Source organism: Dendropsophus ebraccatus, chromosome 5 (genome assembly GCF_027789765.1).
Source record: "Dendropsophus ebraccatus isolate aDenEbr1 chromosome 5, aDenEbr1.pat, whole genome shotgun sequence".
Lineage (NCBI taxonomy): Eukaryota > Metazoa > Chordata > Amphibia > Anura > Hylidae > Dendropsophus > Dendropsophus ebraccatus.
In genome coordinates this window covers 148352058-148366085 of record NC_091458.1, presented here as the reverse complement: position 1 = coordinate 148366085, position 14028 = coordinate 148352058, and the positions used below count along the sequence as shown (strand labels likewise).

The 14028-nt window shown below is 43.8% G+C and overlaps 1 protein-coding gene across 1 annotated transcript in view; it reads right to left on the bottom strand.

Annotated features, from left to right (window-relative positions):
- EPB41 (erythrocyte membrane protein band 4.1) overlaps positions 1-11684 on the bottom strand; it is an 85046-nt gene extending 73362 nt beyond the window's left edge. Inside the window, exon 1 of the mRNA XM_069971577.1 lies at positions 11594-11684. Within this exon, the coding sequence (XP_069827678.1) occupies positions 11594-11631 (38 nt within the window). The 5' untranslated portion in view covers positions 11632-11684. The remainder of the gene's footprint in view (positions 1-11593) is intronic.
- Between the last annotated feature and the right edge of the window lie 2344 nt (positions 11685-14028).

Below are 14028 nucleotides of genomic sequence, written 5' to 3'. Positions count from 1 at the left end.
TGTTCGAATCTAAACGTTCGGTTGAAATGCAGTTAAAGATTACCGACCGAAGGAGAAATTGTTGATCGCTTTCTAAGACCTGGACCTCTTTTAATCGTTGCTCGTTCGCAAATCGTTTGCATTGAATAAGACCTCGTTCGGTCATTCGCAGTAGATACGAATGCAATAGTGAACAAATAGCGGAAAAAAGATCGCAAATACAATCATAAGTAACGATTATCGTTCCATGGAAATGAGTGAACGTTTTCAGGTCTTTCACAATAGCGGTCGTTTGAGATTGTTAATCGTTAACAATTATGCGAACGATAATTGTCCGGTGGAATAGGGCCCTCAGGGACGATTCACACACACCGTATCGCAGCAGATTTGATCTAAATAACTGACCACCGCATCAAATCTGCTACGGATCCTGTACGTGTGAATGCACCCTTATAGTATGTCTGTGTAATTTTATCTTGGACTGTAGTTTTTCTTTCGTTTTCCCGATGTCAATCCCTGCTAATACTTTGGTCCTTTACCATCACATTGGCAGGAGGAAAATGGGGTGAAGAACGGGTGAGAAGGGCAAAAGCCTTGCTGCCATTAGAAGTGGTGGTTAGCAGGAAAATGCTGCTATTGGTGGGTGGGGTGATAAAACCGCCAGGTGGGGAGAGGGGGGCAGAATTGTGGCATATCTGGGCAGTAGAGATGAACTAGAATACGCTAGAATGCTGTTCAGCATTTAAATACTGGTGGCTGAAGAAGTTTGATGCAGCCCTAGTAAGTTTGGGAAAAATTATAAGGACACACCACCTATTTGGTAATAGCAGTTGGCTCTTCAGTTATACATTTGTAGTCAGAAACAGAAGAACAGCACATCACAGAGCTAGAAGAAAAGATGTTCCAGAATTCTTATTTCATGCTTATTGGATGTATTTTCTAGAACCGGAGGCCAGGGGTAGTGACCGACCCGCTCTGTTTAATACTTCTGGACAAGTATGTTGTGCTACACACTTTTTGGCACTGCTAAGGCACATCATGTGTAGTACAGTATGTGGTTATTGTTGTTATATGGGCCCTGCTGGGTAGTATGTGCTCGTGAGGCCCTGCCATTAACATATAGTGCCTGGTAGACCAGAGCACAAAAAGTTTGAGAAACCATGCTCTAGACTTCTGGTTTTTTTTTTATTAATCTTTTATTTTTTCAGGGTTCAAATGGTACAGGAGTTGTTCTGTTTTTTTCCTACACGGTATGATGGTGGTCTATAGACGACATCTAAGTACACTACTGCACACTACTCTCAAAATGCTCACACAAGGCAGTAATCCCCACTCCTATACTCCCAGTACAAACACTTGTGTGCCCACCATTTCCCTCATCGCAGAATCTGGGTCATTCACAGTTAACGTTTTAGGCGGATCATTTCACCTTTACCACAGCCAATATTATTTCATATCTATTATTTTATAGAGATGAGCACAAGTATAGCATGCGGCAGAAGCTGGATGCAGCCCCAAGGCTGCCTGGAAAACATGGATACCGCCTAGAGCTGCATCCAACGTCTGCAGCCTCTGGTAACCAAAAGTAGCACGCAACCCCAACACAAAGAAAAATGACTAAAGCTTCTTATTAACAGGTTTATACAGGTGTCACTGGTGAGAAAAGTGTTGTGTTCGTTCTAGCAAACACATTCAACTAGTAGACATACTTTATTATTAGAGATGAGCGAAACGGGTTTGGGTTCGAATCGATCCGAACGTTCGGTATTTGATTAGCGGTGGCTGCTGAACTTGGATAAAGCTCTAAGGTTGTCTGGAAAACATGGATACAGCCAATGACTATATCCATGTTTTCCACATAGCCTTAGGGCTTTATCCAACTTCAGCAGCCACCGCTAATCAAATGCCGAACGTTCGGGTTCGGATCGACTCGAGCATGCTCCAGGTTTCCTCATCTCTATTCATTATATAACTATATCTAAAAAGTCTTTATAAGAAAGCCTAATGGTGCGTTTACACGCAATGATTATCGTTCGATTATCGTTCGTGTAAACGCAGCGAATGATAAATCGTTCATCGTGATCTTTCAACTAGTTCTCAAATCCTCATTGGTCGTTCACTGAAAACTTGCAGATCGCTTCGTGTAAACAGTCTTTCACCGATGTGTGAGATCTTAAAACAATCGCAATAACAAATTTTACAAACGATATATCGCTCCGTCTAAACGCTGATCGTTATAAAAAAAACACATTGTTACGTCCAAATCGTTAATCGTTCAATTTTGGCGAATTATCGCACCGTGTTAACACAACATAACTATCTGTTATTTAGGGAATTGAACTGTAGAAATACCACAAAAAAAAAAAAAAAAAAAAGCTTTGAGGCTTTTAGTTGGAGCAGATGCTACTAAAGCTTTAGGGTAGAGAATAGAGATCGCACAAAGCTGTACACGGCCAGAGAGACGTCTGCTTCCCCATTATGGCTAAACTTTTATTTTTTTTGTTTGAAATCTTAAAAAGTAAAAAAATTCTATCAAATAAAGCGGCACTGTATTGTGTATAGCACAGTAGTATTCCTACACCCCAGTCACAAACTTCTGCCTAGAACATTGTAGAAAAACAAAACCCTATTACATGTTAGCGGTGACAACACAACACTTATGCCAACATAGAACGTGTTGAGATCCATTTCCTCGAGGTGTTCTAGCTTGTGCACCCCTTCCCCCCCAAAGAGTTGTAAAGAAGCAGACCTACGTGTGAGAGCACTTCAAGTAGGAAAATTAGATTGAAAGCTTTGTAGGGGTCATTGCAACAACTGCACGAAGTCAGTGCTATCAAAATTACATTCACTAAACTATAGATAAACACACACAACTCCCCCAGACCTATAGAGAATAATTATCATTATTATCACTGAAATAGCTGATGGTACGGTGCAGTGACAGGATGGTTACAGTGTAGAGTGCTGTGTACAATGAAAGCATTATACAAAACCATACAAAGTGTCAGCGCGCTCCACAAACAACATTCCCCAAAGCCAACACATGGCTCAAAGAAAAAAAGGGCTGTATTGTCTGAAAAGCGAAATGTTCCTGTGACTGGGAGTCTTATTCAGCTTTTCTCCTTCAAAGGGCACCAGCTTTTGTTTGAGATAATTCCAACGTTACCAGATAGGAGACGACTGTGCGCTCTCAGATACAATAAAAAAAACAAAACACAAAAAGTGCTGTGCTAAGGCCACGACTACGACGGTGGCGGTCATTTTTAATCGACATTTTTAAAAGGAGACGGTGTGATTCATATATCTACAAATAACGAAATAACGAGAAAAATCTAGCTCTATGCATAAAAAGCGACAAATAAGTGAGGACGTAAACTGCAACAGTTTCTTACGGGTAAACAAGAGAAACACTAAGTAAGAAGACAGAAAAGCAGACTTGTGGCTGTATCTCCGACAAAGGTACAAGACGCAATACATGGAGAAATAACACTAGAGAACATGACACCGACCTTTAAACACCAAGCACCAGCAATGGGTATCTTCGGTTTGCCAGCTACACCCCAGGTGCCAGCTGCTCCATCAGTTAATAGGTTATCATACCTCTCCCAACGCCTCCTCTCCACCTCTCTGGATTAAATTTCTTTATGCCCCCAGGAAAGCAGATGGGAGGAGATGATGAATTTATTCCCAAAATCCTTGTGGATGATAAATAAGAAAATCTCTTCCATACACATAGGCACACTCCCGCGTCTCCACACTATTTACAGTCCCCCTGGTCCTGTTGTCCTACTGCTTTATTTTCCGTACTATGGAAAACATCTTACAGGAATACAAAAGAGGATCTAGCGCGAGACAGTGTTATGGAGGAGTAAGGGGCGTATCAAAGAGGGGGGAGGAGGAGGAGGCTGAGGAGGCTTTTGTTTACCATGGCTAAAGGAAGGTTTATTTATTTTGATGGAGTTCAGGCTCAGCTGTAACCTGTGGTCCCCAGAGAGGGAGAGAAGAGACAAGAGGGAGGTGAAGAGGCAAAGAGTGATCGTGCCATACGGACGCAAGAAGATGGATTGGTGGCAGGCGATGCGCCGCAAAAGACAAGCAAGCGAATTATATCATTAATAATAATTATACATATGTTAATGTTTGCATAACAAATCAGATATTCTGGAGCCTACGTGCAGCTTCAGGGGGGCGAAGGAGGAGGATAGTTTGAATTTTTAACTGGTTATTGTTTACAATGAGGTGAGGGAGGGACGAGAGCCGGGCATCATTTACAACGCACTAGGCTTGCTATTTATAGGAATATATTCATGGGTCACCCCAACAAAAAACAAACAAAAAACAATGTGATATGACCAGTTATGGAATCCTGAGTAATTCCAGGAGGTTCCTATTATCAGGACAACTTTAGTGGCGGGTGGTAACAAGGCGCATCGACAAGCCAATGATTTGAATGGCCTCTGGGTAATCCTTTGGATTGGATTCCTAAGTTGGATGCAGCCCTAGGGAGTCCTGGAAAACATGGATACAGACAGACGCCATATCCATATTTCCCAGGGCTGCATCCAATGTTTAGCAGACACCGGTAATCAAATGCCGCACGCTCGGGTCCGGACGAACCACAGTCACTGATAGAGTGTTTGGTCTATTAAAGGGATGCACCAAAAATACACATTGATATGAATCAGAATACCTTTTTAAAGGTATTCTAAATATACTGGCGACATAGTTCTAAAAAGTGATGTGGAAAAAACCTAACGCATGTTTTGTTTTGTATAAAATAAATGTAAATATATATTTTTTTTTATTTTTAATAATACGCAATGCCTGTATAGCACAGCAGGTGAGGGAAAACAGTGTCATGTTAAAGGGGTACTCCGGTGTAAACAAAAATGCTTTCAAATTAACGGGTGCCAGAAAGTTATAAAAAATTTTAAAAATCTCCAAACTCCCCATACTTATCAGCTGCTGTATGTCCTGCATGAAGTGGTGTGTTCTTTCAAGTCTGACACAGTGCTCTCTGCTGACACCTCAGTCCATGTCAGGAATTGTCCAGAGCAGCAAAAAATCCTCATAGAAAACCTCTCCTGCTTTGGACAGTTCCTGACATGGACAAAGGTGGCAGCAGAGAGCACTGTGTCAGACTGGAAAGAATACACCACTTCCTGCAGAACACACAGCAGCTGATAAGTACTGGAAGACTGGAGATTTTTAAACAGAGGTAAATTACAAATCTGTATAACTTTCTCACACTGGTTGAACTGAAATTTAAAGCTTAAAAACGAAAATCAGAAGATTTTCCTTTACCTATTGTTTGAGACTATTTTTTCATCCTTGAAGCCAAAACAAAAAAAAAAATGAATTTAAAAAAAGTGACAGAGTGCAACAAGGTAATAAATGTACTTCCTTTTAAGTATTTAATTGAAAACTGTCACCACGGATGTTAGTAATTCTGTGCTGTCAGTTTCCCTTTAACACATTTCATTTGACATCCGTATCAATTGAGTAACTTTAAAAAAAAAAAGACAGCAAAGTGACAACAAGCAGCCAAACTGCTCCTCAATGTTTATCTAAGGAAACTAAAAGATGCAAACTTTGTAAGAACTATAAAAATATCTTACCAACCATCTGAAGTAGTGAGGTCACTAATATTTCTTTCAAATTCTTTCAAATCAACTGGTTTTAGAAAGTTATACAGATTTGTAATTTACTGTAATTTACTAAAAATCTAAATTCTTCCTATACTTATCAGCTGTTGTATGTCCAGCAGGAAGTGATGTATCATTTCCAGTGTGACACACAGCTCTCTGCTGCCACCTCTGTATGAGACAGCAGGAACTGTCCAGAGCAGGAAAGGTTTTTTATGGGGATTTGCTTCTGCTCTGGACAGTTCCTGACATCAATAGAGGTGGCAGCAGAGAGCATTGTGTCAGACTGGAAAGAATACATCTCTTCCGGCAGTACATACAGCAGCTGATAAGTATGGGACTTGAGATTGTTTAAATAGAAGTAAATTACAAATCTATATAACTTTGACACTAGTTGATTTGAAAGAAAAAGATTTTCTCTGGATAACCCCTTTAAATCGACGGACAGAGGTTTTAAAAAACTGCATCAAAACCATGCTTAATTTAAGGTGTTTGTTTAGAGTGGTTTCTGCCACTCTCGGGGGGGGGGGGGGGGGGAATGGGCCAAGACAGCTTATTAACACACATTACAAAGTTACATAACTTTGTAATGTGTGTTAAGCACAAAAAGAAAATCACCAAACTACCCCTTTAAGCTTAAAGGAGAAGTCTGACGAAAATTTTTATTAAAGTATTGTATTGCCCCCCCAAAAGTTATACAAATCCCCAATATACACTTATTACGGGAAATGCTTATAAAGTGCTTTTTCCCTGCACTTACTACTGCATCAAGGCTTCACTTCCTGGATAACATGGTGATGCCACTTCCTGGATAACGTAGTGATGCCACTTCCTGGATAACGTGGTGATGTCACTTCCTGGATAACGTGGTGATGTCACTTCCTGGATAACGTGGTGATGTCACTTCCTGGATAACGTGGTGATGTCACTTCCTGGATAACATGGTGATGTCACTTCCTGGATAACATGGTGATGTCACGACCCGACTCCCAGAGCTGTGCGGGCTGTGGCTGCTGGAGAGGATGATGGCGGGGGGGATGCTCAGTGTCCCTCTGCCATCATCTTCTCCAGCAGCCACAGCCCGCACAGCTCTGGGAGTCGGGTCGTGACATCACCATGTTATCCAGGAAGTGACATCACCACGTTATCCAGGAAGTGACATCACCACGTTATCCAGGAAGTGACATCACCACGTTATCCAGGAAGTGACATGACCACGTTATCCAGGAAGTGACATGACCATGTTATCCAGGAAGTGACATGACCATGTTATCCAGGAAGTGACATGACCATGTTATCCAGGAAGTGACATGACCATGTTATCCAGGAAGTGACATCACCACGTTATCCAGGAAGTGACATCACCACGTTATCCAGGAAGTGACATGACCACGTTATCCAGGAAGTGACATGACCATGTTATCCAGGAAGTGACATGACCATGTTATCCAGGAAGTGACATGACCATGTTATCCAGGAAGTGACATGACCATGTTATCCAGGAAGTGACATCACCATGTTATCCAGGAAGTGACATCACCATGTTATCCAGGAAGTAAAGCCTTGATGCAGTAGTAAGTGCAGGGAAAAAAAGCACTTTATAAGCATTTCCCGTGATAAGTGTACATTGGTGATTTGTATAACTTTTGGGGGGCAATACGATACTTTTCACCGGACTTCTCCTTTAAGTGCTTGTTTAGCAAACAACAAGGAATTTTTTTTCTCTTTTAAACGATAGGCATTTAGACGAAAACATAAATTACCGTGAAACATTTTAACACAAACGTTATATAATACTCATCACCGCGAACGACTGCGACGAGTGTTTACACTTAAAGATTTGCAAACAGTTAATGATTTTGAGGTCAGCGCAAAAGATGCAATTAACGACATCTGAGTGACTTTTTATTTGTCGTTTGATCGTTGCCGCGCTTACCCCAGATTATCGCTTAAAGGGAACCAGTCACCATGAAAATGCTACCTAATCTATCGGCATCATGTTATAGAGCAGAAGGAGCTGAGCAGATTGATATACATCTTCATGGGAAAAGATTCAGCATAACTTGTGATTTATTGATTGTAATCTCTGATGTTTCCATGCTAAAGAGCCCTCTCCATTGAGTGACCCCGCCCACTGGACTCCTTATCACATAATGATCAGGGATTTTAATAAACATATTACAAGTTATACAGAATCTTTTCCCACAAAGATATATATCAATCCGCTCAGCTCTTCCTGCTCTATAACATGACTGTGATAGACTAGATAGCATTGTCTTAGTGACAAGTGTCCTTTAAATTTGAACAATTTATTGCACAATAAGCAGACATGCAAAAGGCTATTAAGATGCTACGAGGATAACAGAGGGTTAAACATACAATGACACTTGAACAGGATGACAAGGCTGCAACACCGTGCCCCATTGAAGCAGGTGATGATTGGGGTCTGTGTGTTGAGGTTCAGATGCCACTGACCCGATACTGGTGCGCTACCCTAAGGATCGGCCATCACTAGGCTTTCTCCAGAAAACTACTTTCAGCCTTTATTCATATATACTTTTTGCATATCATCATTTTCCCCTTAAGAACACACTAACACCTTCAGAAAAAATGCAGTTTAGCCGTCCATGATTCAAACTGTGTGTATGTATGTATGTATATATAATATATATATATTAGAAATAGTGTATATAGTATGCTTTTGTTTTCATATTTACTATTGTGTGATTTAAGTGAATGTACCATCAGGCCTGGGAGGAAACCCCACTAGGGGTGGGTCAGCCCGTCTCCAGTGCTTCAGCCCGGGCCTGATGGTAAAATCACCTTAACCTGTCACTGTCGTTTTATTTTTTTGCAGGAATCAATAGTCCAGGCGATTTTAAGAAACTTTATAATTGGGTTTATTAGCCGAAAAATGCATTTTTATCATGAAAAAGCAGTTTAGACCTCTCCCCCCTGGCTTCATTGTTCTCTATGGAGAGGGGAGCGGTGGAGGGAGATGAGGCACCATAACAGGACAACATAGAGTTAATTTACAGCTACATCACCAGGCTATCTCCTCCGACTTCAGCACTGACCTCTCTGAACTCTGAATACCGGCTTTCACACAGGTCCTGCTGTGTGATCCTTTGTTCTCTGCTGGCGACTAATCTCCCCCCTTCCCCTTTCCCTCTCCATAGGTTACACAGGGCACGACTGATGTAAAAGAGTCAAGATTTCCTGATAATGAGCAGTGAATGAGAGAGAGGAGGGGGGGGGGGGGGACCTGGGGAAAGTCTTTTTGAATGCAGATAATGGCAGATTTGCCTAAGAAACCCAATTACAGAGTTTCTTAAACTTGCCTGGACTATTGATATCTGAAAAAAAAAATTTAAACGACAGTGACACTTTTAAGAATTCCTAGTGAAAGGGTATTGGGGAATGAGGATGGGAGGGGGGAGCACAATGCACTTTATACTGGAGATCTACAAGAGGAGAAAAGCAACAAATGGGGTAATAAATAAGAAAAGTCACAGCTGAAAATATTGCATTTGTAAAACCAAAAAGGGGATACCACCTTATTGTGGGGCGATGGTTTACACTATTTGCAAATGGTAACTAATAGCCTCATTATTTTCATGGAGATTTTTTTTTAGCAGTTTAGCGGTTTTCCTATCTGTATTGCGTCTGTATCTTGCCATTAGTGGTGAGCTGTTGCACTTTTTGCGTGTAAAAAAAAAAAAAAAAAACCTCCCCGCTGCTAGCATCCGAACAAGGAGAGTCTGCAGAAACAAAAACCATGTATTGCATTGTATATAAGTTTTAGAGGGGGGAGAGGTGGCACTGGCAGTGTGTGACATCAGGATAAGTGTGTGCGAGTGCAACATTGAGGTCAGAGCGTGTGTATGTGTGACATCAGGATCAGTGTGTGTGTGAGAGAGACATCAGGATCAGTGTGTGTGGGTGTGTGAAAGAGACATTGGGATTAGTGTGTGTGGGTGTGTGACCTAGGGATCAGGGCCTGTGACATCAGGGTCAGATTGTGCAGCATCAAAATCAGTGTGTGTGTGTGTGTGTGTGTGTCAGTGTGTCATTGGGATCAGGGCGTGTGACAGCAGGATCAGTGTGTGTATGTGACAGAAGGATCAGAGTGTGTATGTGACAGAAGGATCAGAGTGTGAGTGTGTGTAATAGACAGCAGGATGAGAGTGAGTGTGTGTGTGTCATCAGGATCAGTGTGTGTGTGTGTGTGTGTGTAAGACAGCAGGATCAGAGTGAGAGTGTGTGTGTGTCATCAGGATCAGTGTGTGTGTAAGAGACATCAGGATCAGTGTGTGTGTGTGTGTGTGTGTGTGTGTGTGTGTGTGAGTGAAAGAGACATTGGGATTAGTGGGTGTGGGTGTGTGACCTAGGGATCAGGGCCTGTGACATCAGGGTCAGATTGTGCAGCATCAAAATCAGTGTGTGTGTGTGACATTGGGATCAGGGCGTGTGACAGCAGGATCAGTGTGTGTATGTGACAGAAGGATCAGAGTGTGTATGTGACAGAAGGATCAGAGTGTGTATGTGACAGAAGGATCAGAGTGTGAGTGTGTGTAATAGACAGCAGGATGAGAGTGAGTGTGTGTGTGTCATCAGGATCAGTGTGTGTGTGTGTGTGTGTGTAAGACAGCAGGATCAGAGTGAGAGTGTGTGTGTGTCATCAGGATCAGTGTGTGTGTAAGAGACATCAGGATCAGTGTGTGTGTGTGTGTGTGTGTGTGTGTGTGTGTGTGAGTGAAAGAGACATTGGGATTAGTGGGTGTGGGTGTGTGACCTAGGGATCAGGGCCTGTGACATCAGGGTCAGATTGTGCAGCATCAAAATCAGTGTGTGTGTGTGACATTGGGATCAGGGCGTGTGACAGCAGGATCAGTGTGTGTATGTGACAGAAGGATCAGAGTGTGTATGTGACAGAAGGATCAGAGTGTGTATGTGACAGAAGGATCAGAGTGTGAGTGTGTGTAATAGACAGCAGGATGAGAGTGAGTGTGTGTGTGTCATCAGGATCAGTGTGTGTGTGTGTGTGTGTAAGAGACAGCAGGATCAGAGTGAGAGTGTGTGTGTGTGTGTGTGTGTGTGTGTGTGTGTGTGTGTGTGTGTGTGTGTGTGTGTGTGTGTGTGAAAGACATTGGGATCAGTGTGTGTGGGTGTGTGACATAGGGATCAGGGCCTGTGACATCAGGGTCAGATTGTGCAGCATCAAAATCAGTGTGTGTGTGTGTGTGTGTAAGAGACAGCAGGATCAGAGTGAGTGTGTGTGTGTCATCAGGATCAGTGTGTGTGTAAGAGACAGCAGGATCAGAGTGAGAGTGTGTGTGTCAGTCATCAGGATCAGTGTATATATATATATGTGTGTGTGTGTATGTATGTGTATATGAGACATCAGTAATGTGCAGGAGGCAAAGCGCCCGTTTTCCTATTAGCGACCTTTGCTTTGCGCCCCTCACAGGTGAAGTCGCTAGAAGCTGCCGGTGTGCGGAGATTACGGGAAGGAGCCCCGGCCACTTGTAGACAATACACGGAGGATACAAGGAGTGTATACAGCCCCGGGGAATACAGCAGCGCGTTCACACAGGGATACGTTACGGTACCGGCTCCCTAGTCGCCCCCATTCATTCAGTCACAGCCATAATACAGGCCGGTGTAGCTACGGATAAAGCACGGCCATAAAGGGGCGGGAAACAGCCGCACACCTCGCTCTCCACACACGGATACGTACGCCTCTCACCGGGCGCCGGTTACCGCGCTTCTCCTCAGCACACGTGATCTCCGCACCTCTCCCGCCACCGCCGCCACCAAGCAACAAGCGGCTCGCGCCCCCGGCCAGTAAACACTGGAGTAGTCGCCGATTGGCCGCGGGTCTGTACGTTACAGGGAGGGCGTTACTACCGAGCCATTGTGTGCAGCGGGGGCGTGCGGCACGGCGGAGGGGAGGGGGACAACGCTACCTGCAGCAGCCATGTTTACGTGCAGGATAGGAAGGCATGAGCCCGTGTCAGGCGCACTCAGTGCGGTTATCAAACATAGTAAGAGCGGAGCGAGGAAAAGCTCCGGTGCCCGGTATACAACACGGAGCAGGTGGCCTCACGTGTGGCGGCAGCAGCAGCGATACACAGGAGACTACCGCTAGCTGATCCGCCAGGCTGGAGCCTCCTGCCCGGTCCTCTGCTGCCACCAGCCGGACAAGCGGGGGACTGCACAGCCTAATGTATTATCTATGAGATCTGGCGCCATTATAGGTCGGCGGAAGAAAAGCTGTATACGGCGCTGCAGGACCAATCCCTATGTTATAGCTGTATACGGCACTGCAGGACCAATCCCTATGTTATAGCTGTATACAGCGCTGCAGGACCAATCCCTATGTTATAGCTGTATCCGGCGCTGCATGACCAATCCCTATGTTGTAGCTGTATACAGCGCGGTATCATTCCCTATGTTATAGCAGTATACAGCGAGGTTTCATTCCCTATGTCATAGCAGTATACAGCTCTGTATAATTCATTATGTTATAGCAGTATACAGCGCTGGATCATCATTTCCTATGTTATAGCTGTATATAGGGCTGTATTAGGGATGGTCCGAACAGAGTTCGGTACTCGGTAATGATTCCCGCTGTCTGCCCGCTCCGTGCAGCGGGCGGATCCAGCGGGAGGACCGCCTGGAAAACTGGGATACAGCCATATCCATAGGCTGTATCCCAGTTTTCCAGGTGGTCCTCTCGCTGTATCCACCCGCTGCACGGAGCGGGCAGACAGAAGGAATCTGATGCCGAGCGTTCGGGTTCATACGAACCCGAACCTTGGCAGGTTCGGACCATCCCTAGGCTGTATCATCATTCCCTATGTTATACCAGTATACAGCAAGGTATCACCAATCCCTATGTTATAGCAGTATACAGAGTGGTATCATTCTCTGTGTCATAGCAGTATAGAGCGCTGTATCTTCGTTTCCTATGTTATAGCAGTATTCAGCGCTGTATCATCGTTTCCTATGTTATAGCAGTATACAGCGCTGTATCTTCGTTTCCTATGTTATAGCAGTATACAGCGCTGTATCTTCGTTTCCTATGTTATAGCAGTATACAGCGCTGTATCATCGTTTCCTATGTTATAGCAGTATACAGCGCTGTATCATCGTTTCCTATGTTATAGCAGTATACAGCGCTGTATCATCGTTTCCTATGTTATAGCAGTATACAGCGCTGTATCATCGTTTCCTATGTTATAGCAGTATACAGCGCTGTATCATCGTTTCCTATGTTATAGCAGTATACAGCGCTGTATCTTCGTTTCCTATGTTATAGCAGTATACAATGCTGTATCAGAAAAAAGGGGAAGTTTGGCAGCACATCTATGACTCTTTACACTGCAGGTTGCACAATGTCGCCACGTTAAGGTGTCCTCAGAGACATGGGGGAGATTTATCAACCATGGTGTAAAGTGAAACTGGCTCAGTTGCCCCCGGCAACCAATCAGATTCCACCTTTCATTTCTCACAGACTCTTTGGAAAATGAAAGGTGGAATCTGATTGGTTGCTAGGGGCAACTGAGTCAGTTTCACTTTACAGCGTGTTTGATAGATCTCCCCCATGGTCCCTACTCTGGCATTCTCACACTAGCAATGGCCTCTCCTGGGCTTTAATAAGCCTACAACTGGGCAGATAGCACCCCCCTTTTTTCTGTTGGATGTGGGGGGGTGTGGCTACCTCCTGTTGGCCTGCACTCCACCCATGTCCTGTGGGTTTATATAGGGTAGCTTCACACGTATTGTATCGCTGCGTGTTTGATGCGATTTTTACATGTGAGTTTTGATTTTTATATGATTTTCATGTATCAAATCAAAACTGGCATGTAAAAATCACACCAAACACGCAGCGATAAATACGCAGCGATACGGTACGTGCGAAGGCACCCATAAAGAGATCATTTGGCTCCTATCTGCCCAGTTGTAGGCTTATTCAGCCCAGAAGAGGCCATTGCTAGTGTGAGAATGCTAGAGTAGGGTCCATGTCTCGAGGATGCCTTAACGTTGGTCACATGGTACACTCTGATCAAATAGTTGGCTAAGATCCTCACTTTTTAATATCTACAGAGCAGGTGTTTACTGTGTGTACGCTGGGAGGACTATATACGGTGAGCCCCTGCACCTGTGGGTTGCTGTTGCACTTTGTTTTTTTACAGTGCTGTATCACCAATCCCTATGTCATAGCAGTATACAGTACAGTATCATCAGTCCCTATGTCATAGCAGATTCATAAAGGCTTCAATAAGAGATACTCACCGGCAGTAGAGTTATTGGGCACAGCAGGGTGGTCGGTCACAGCAGGGTGGTCGGTAAGGGCAGGATCATGAAAAGAGAAAAACACACAGTTAGAATCATTGTA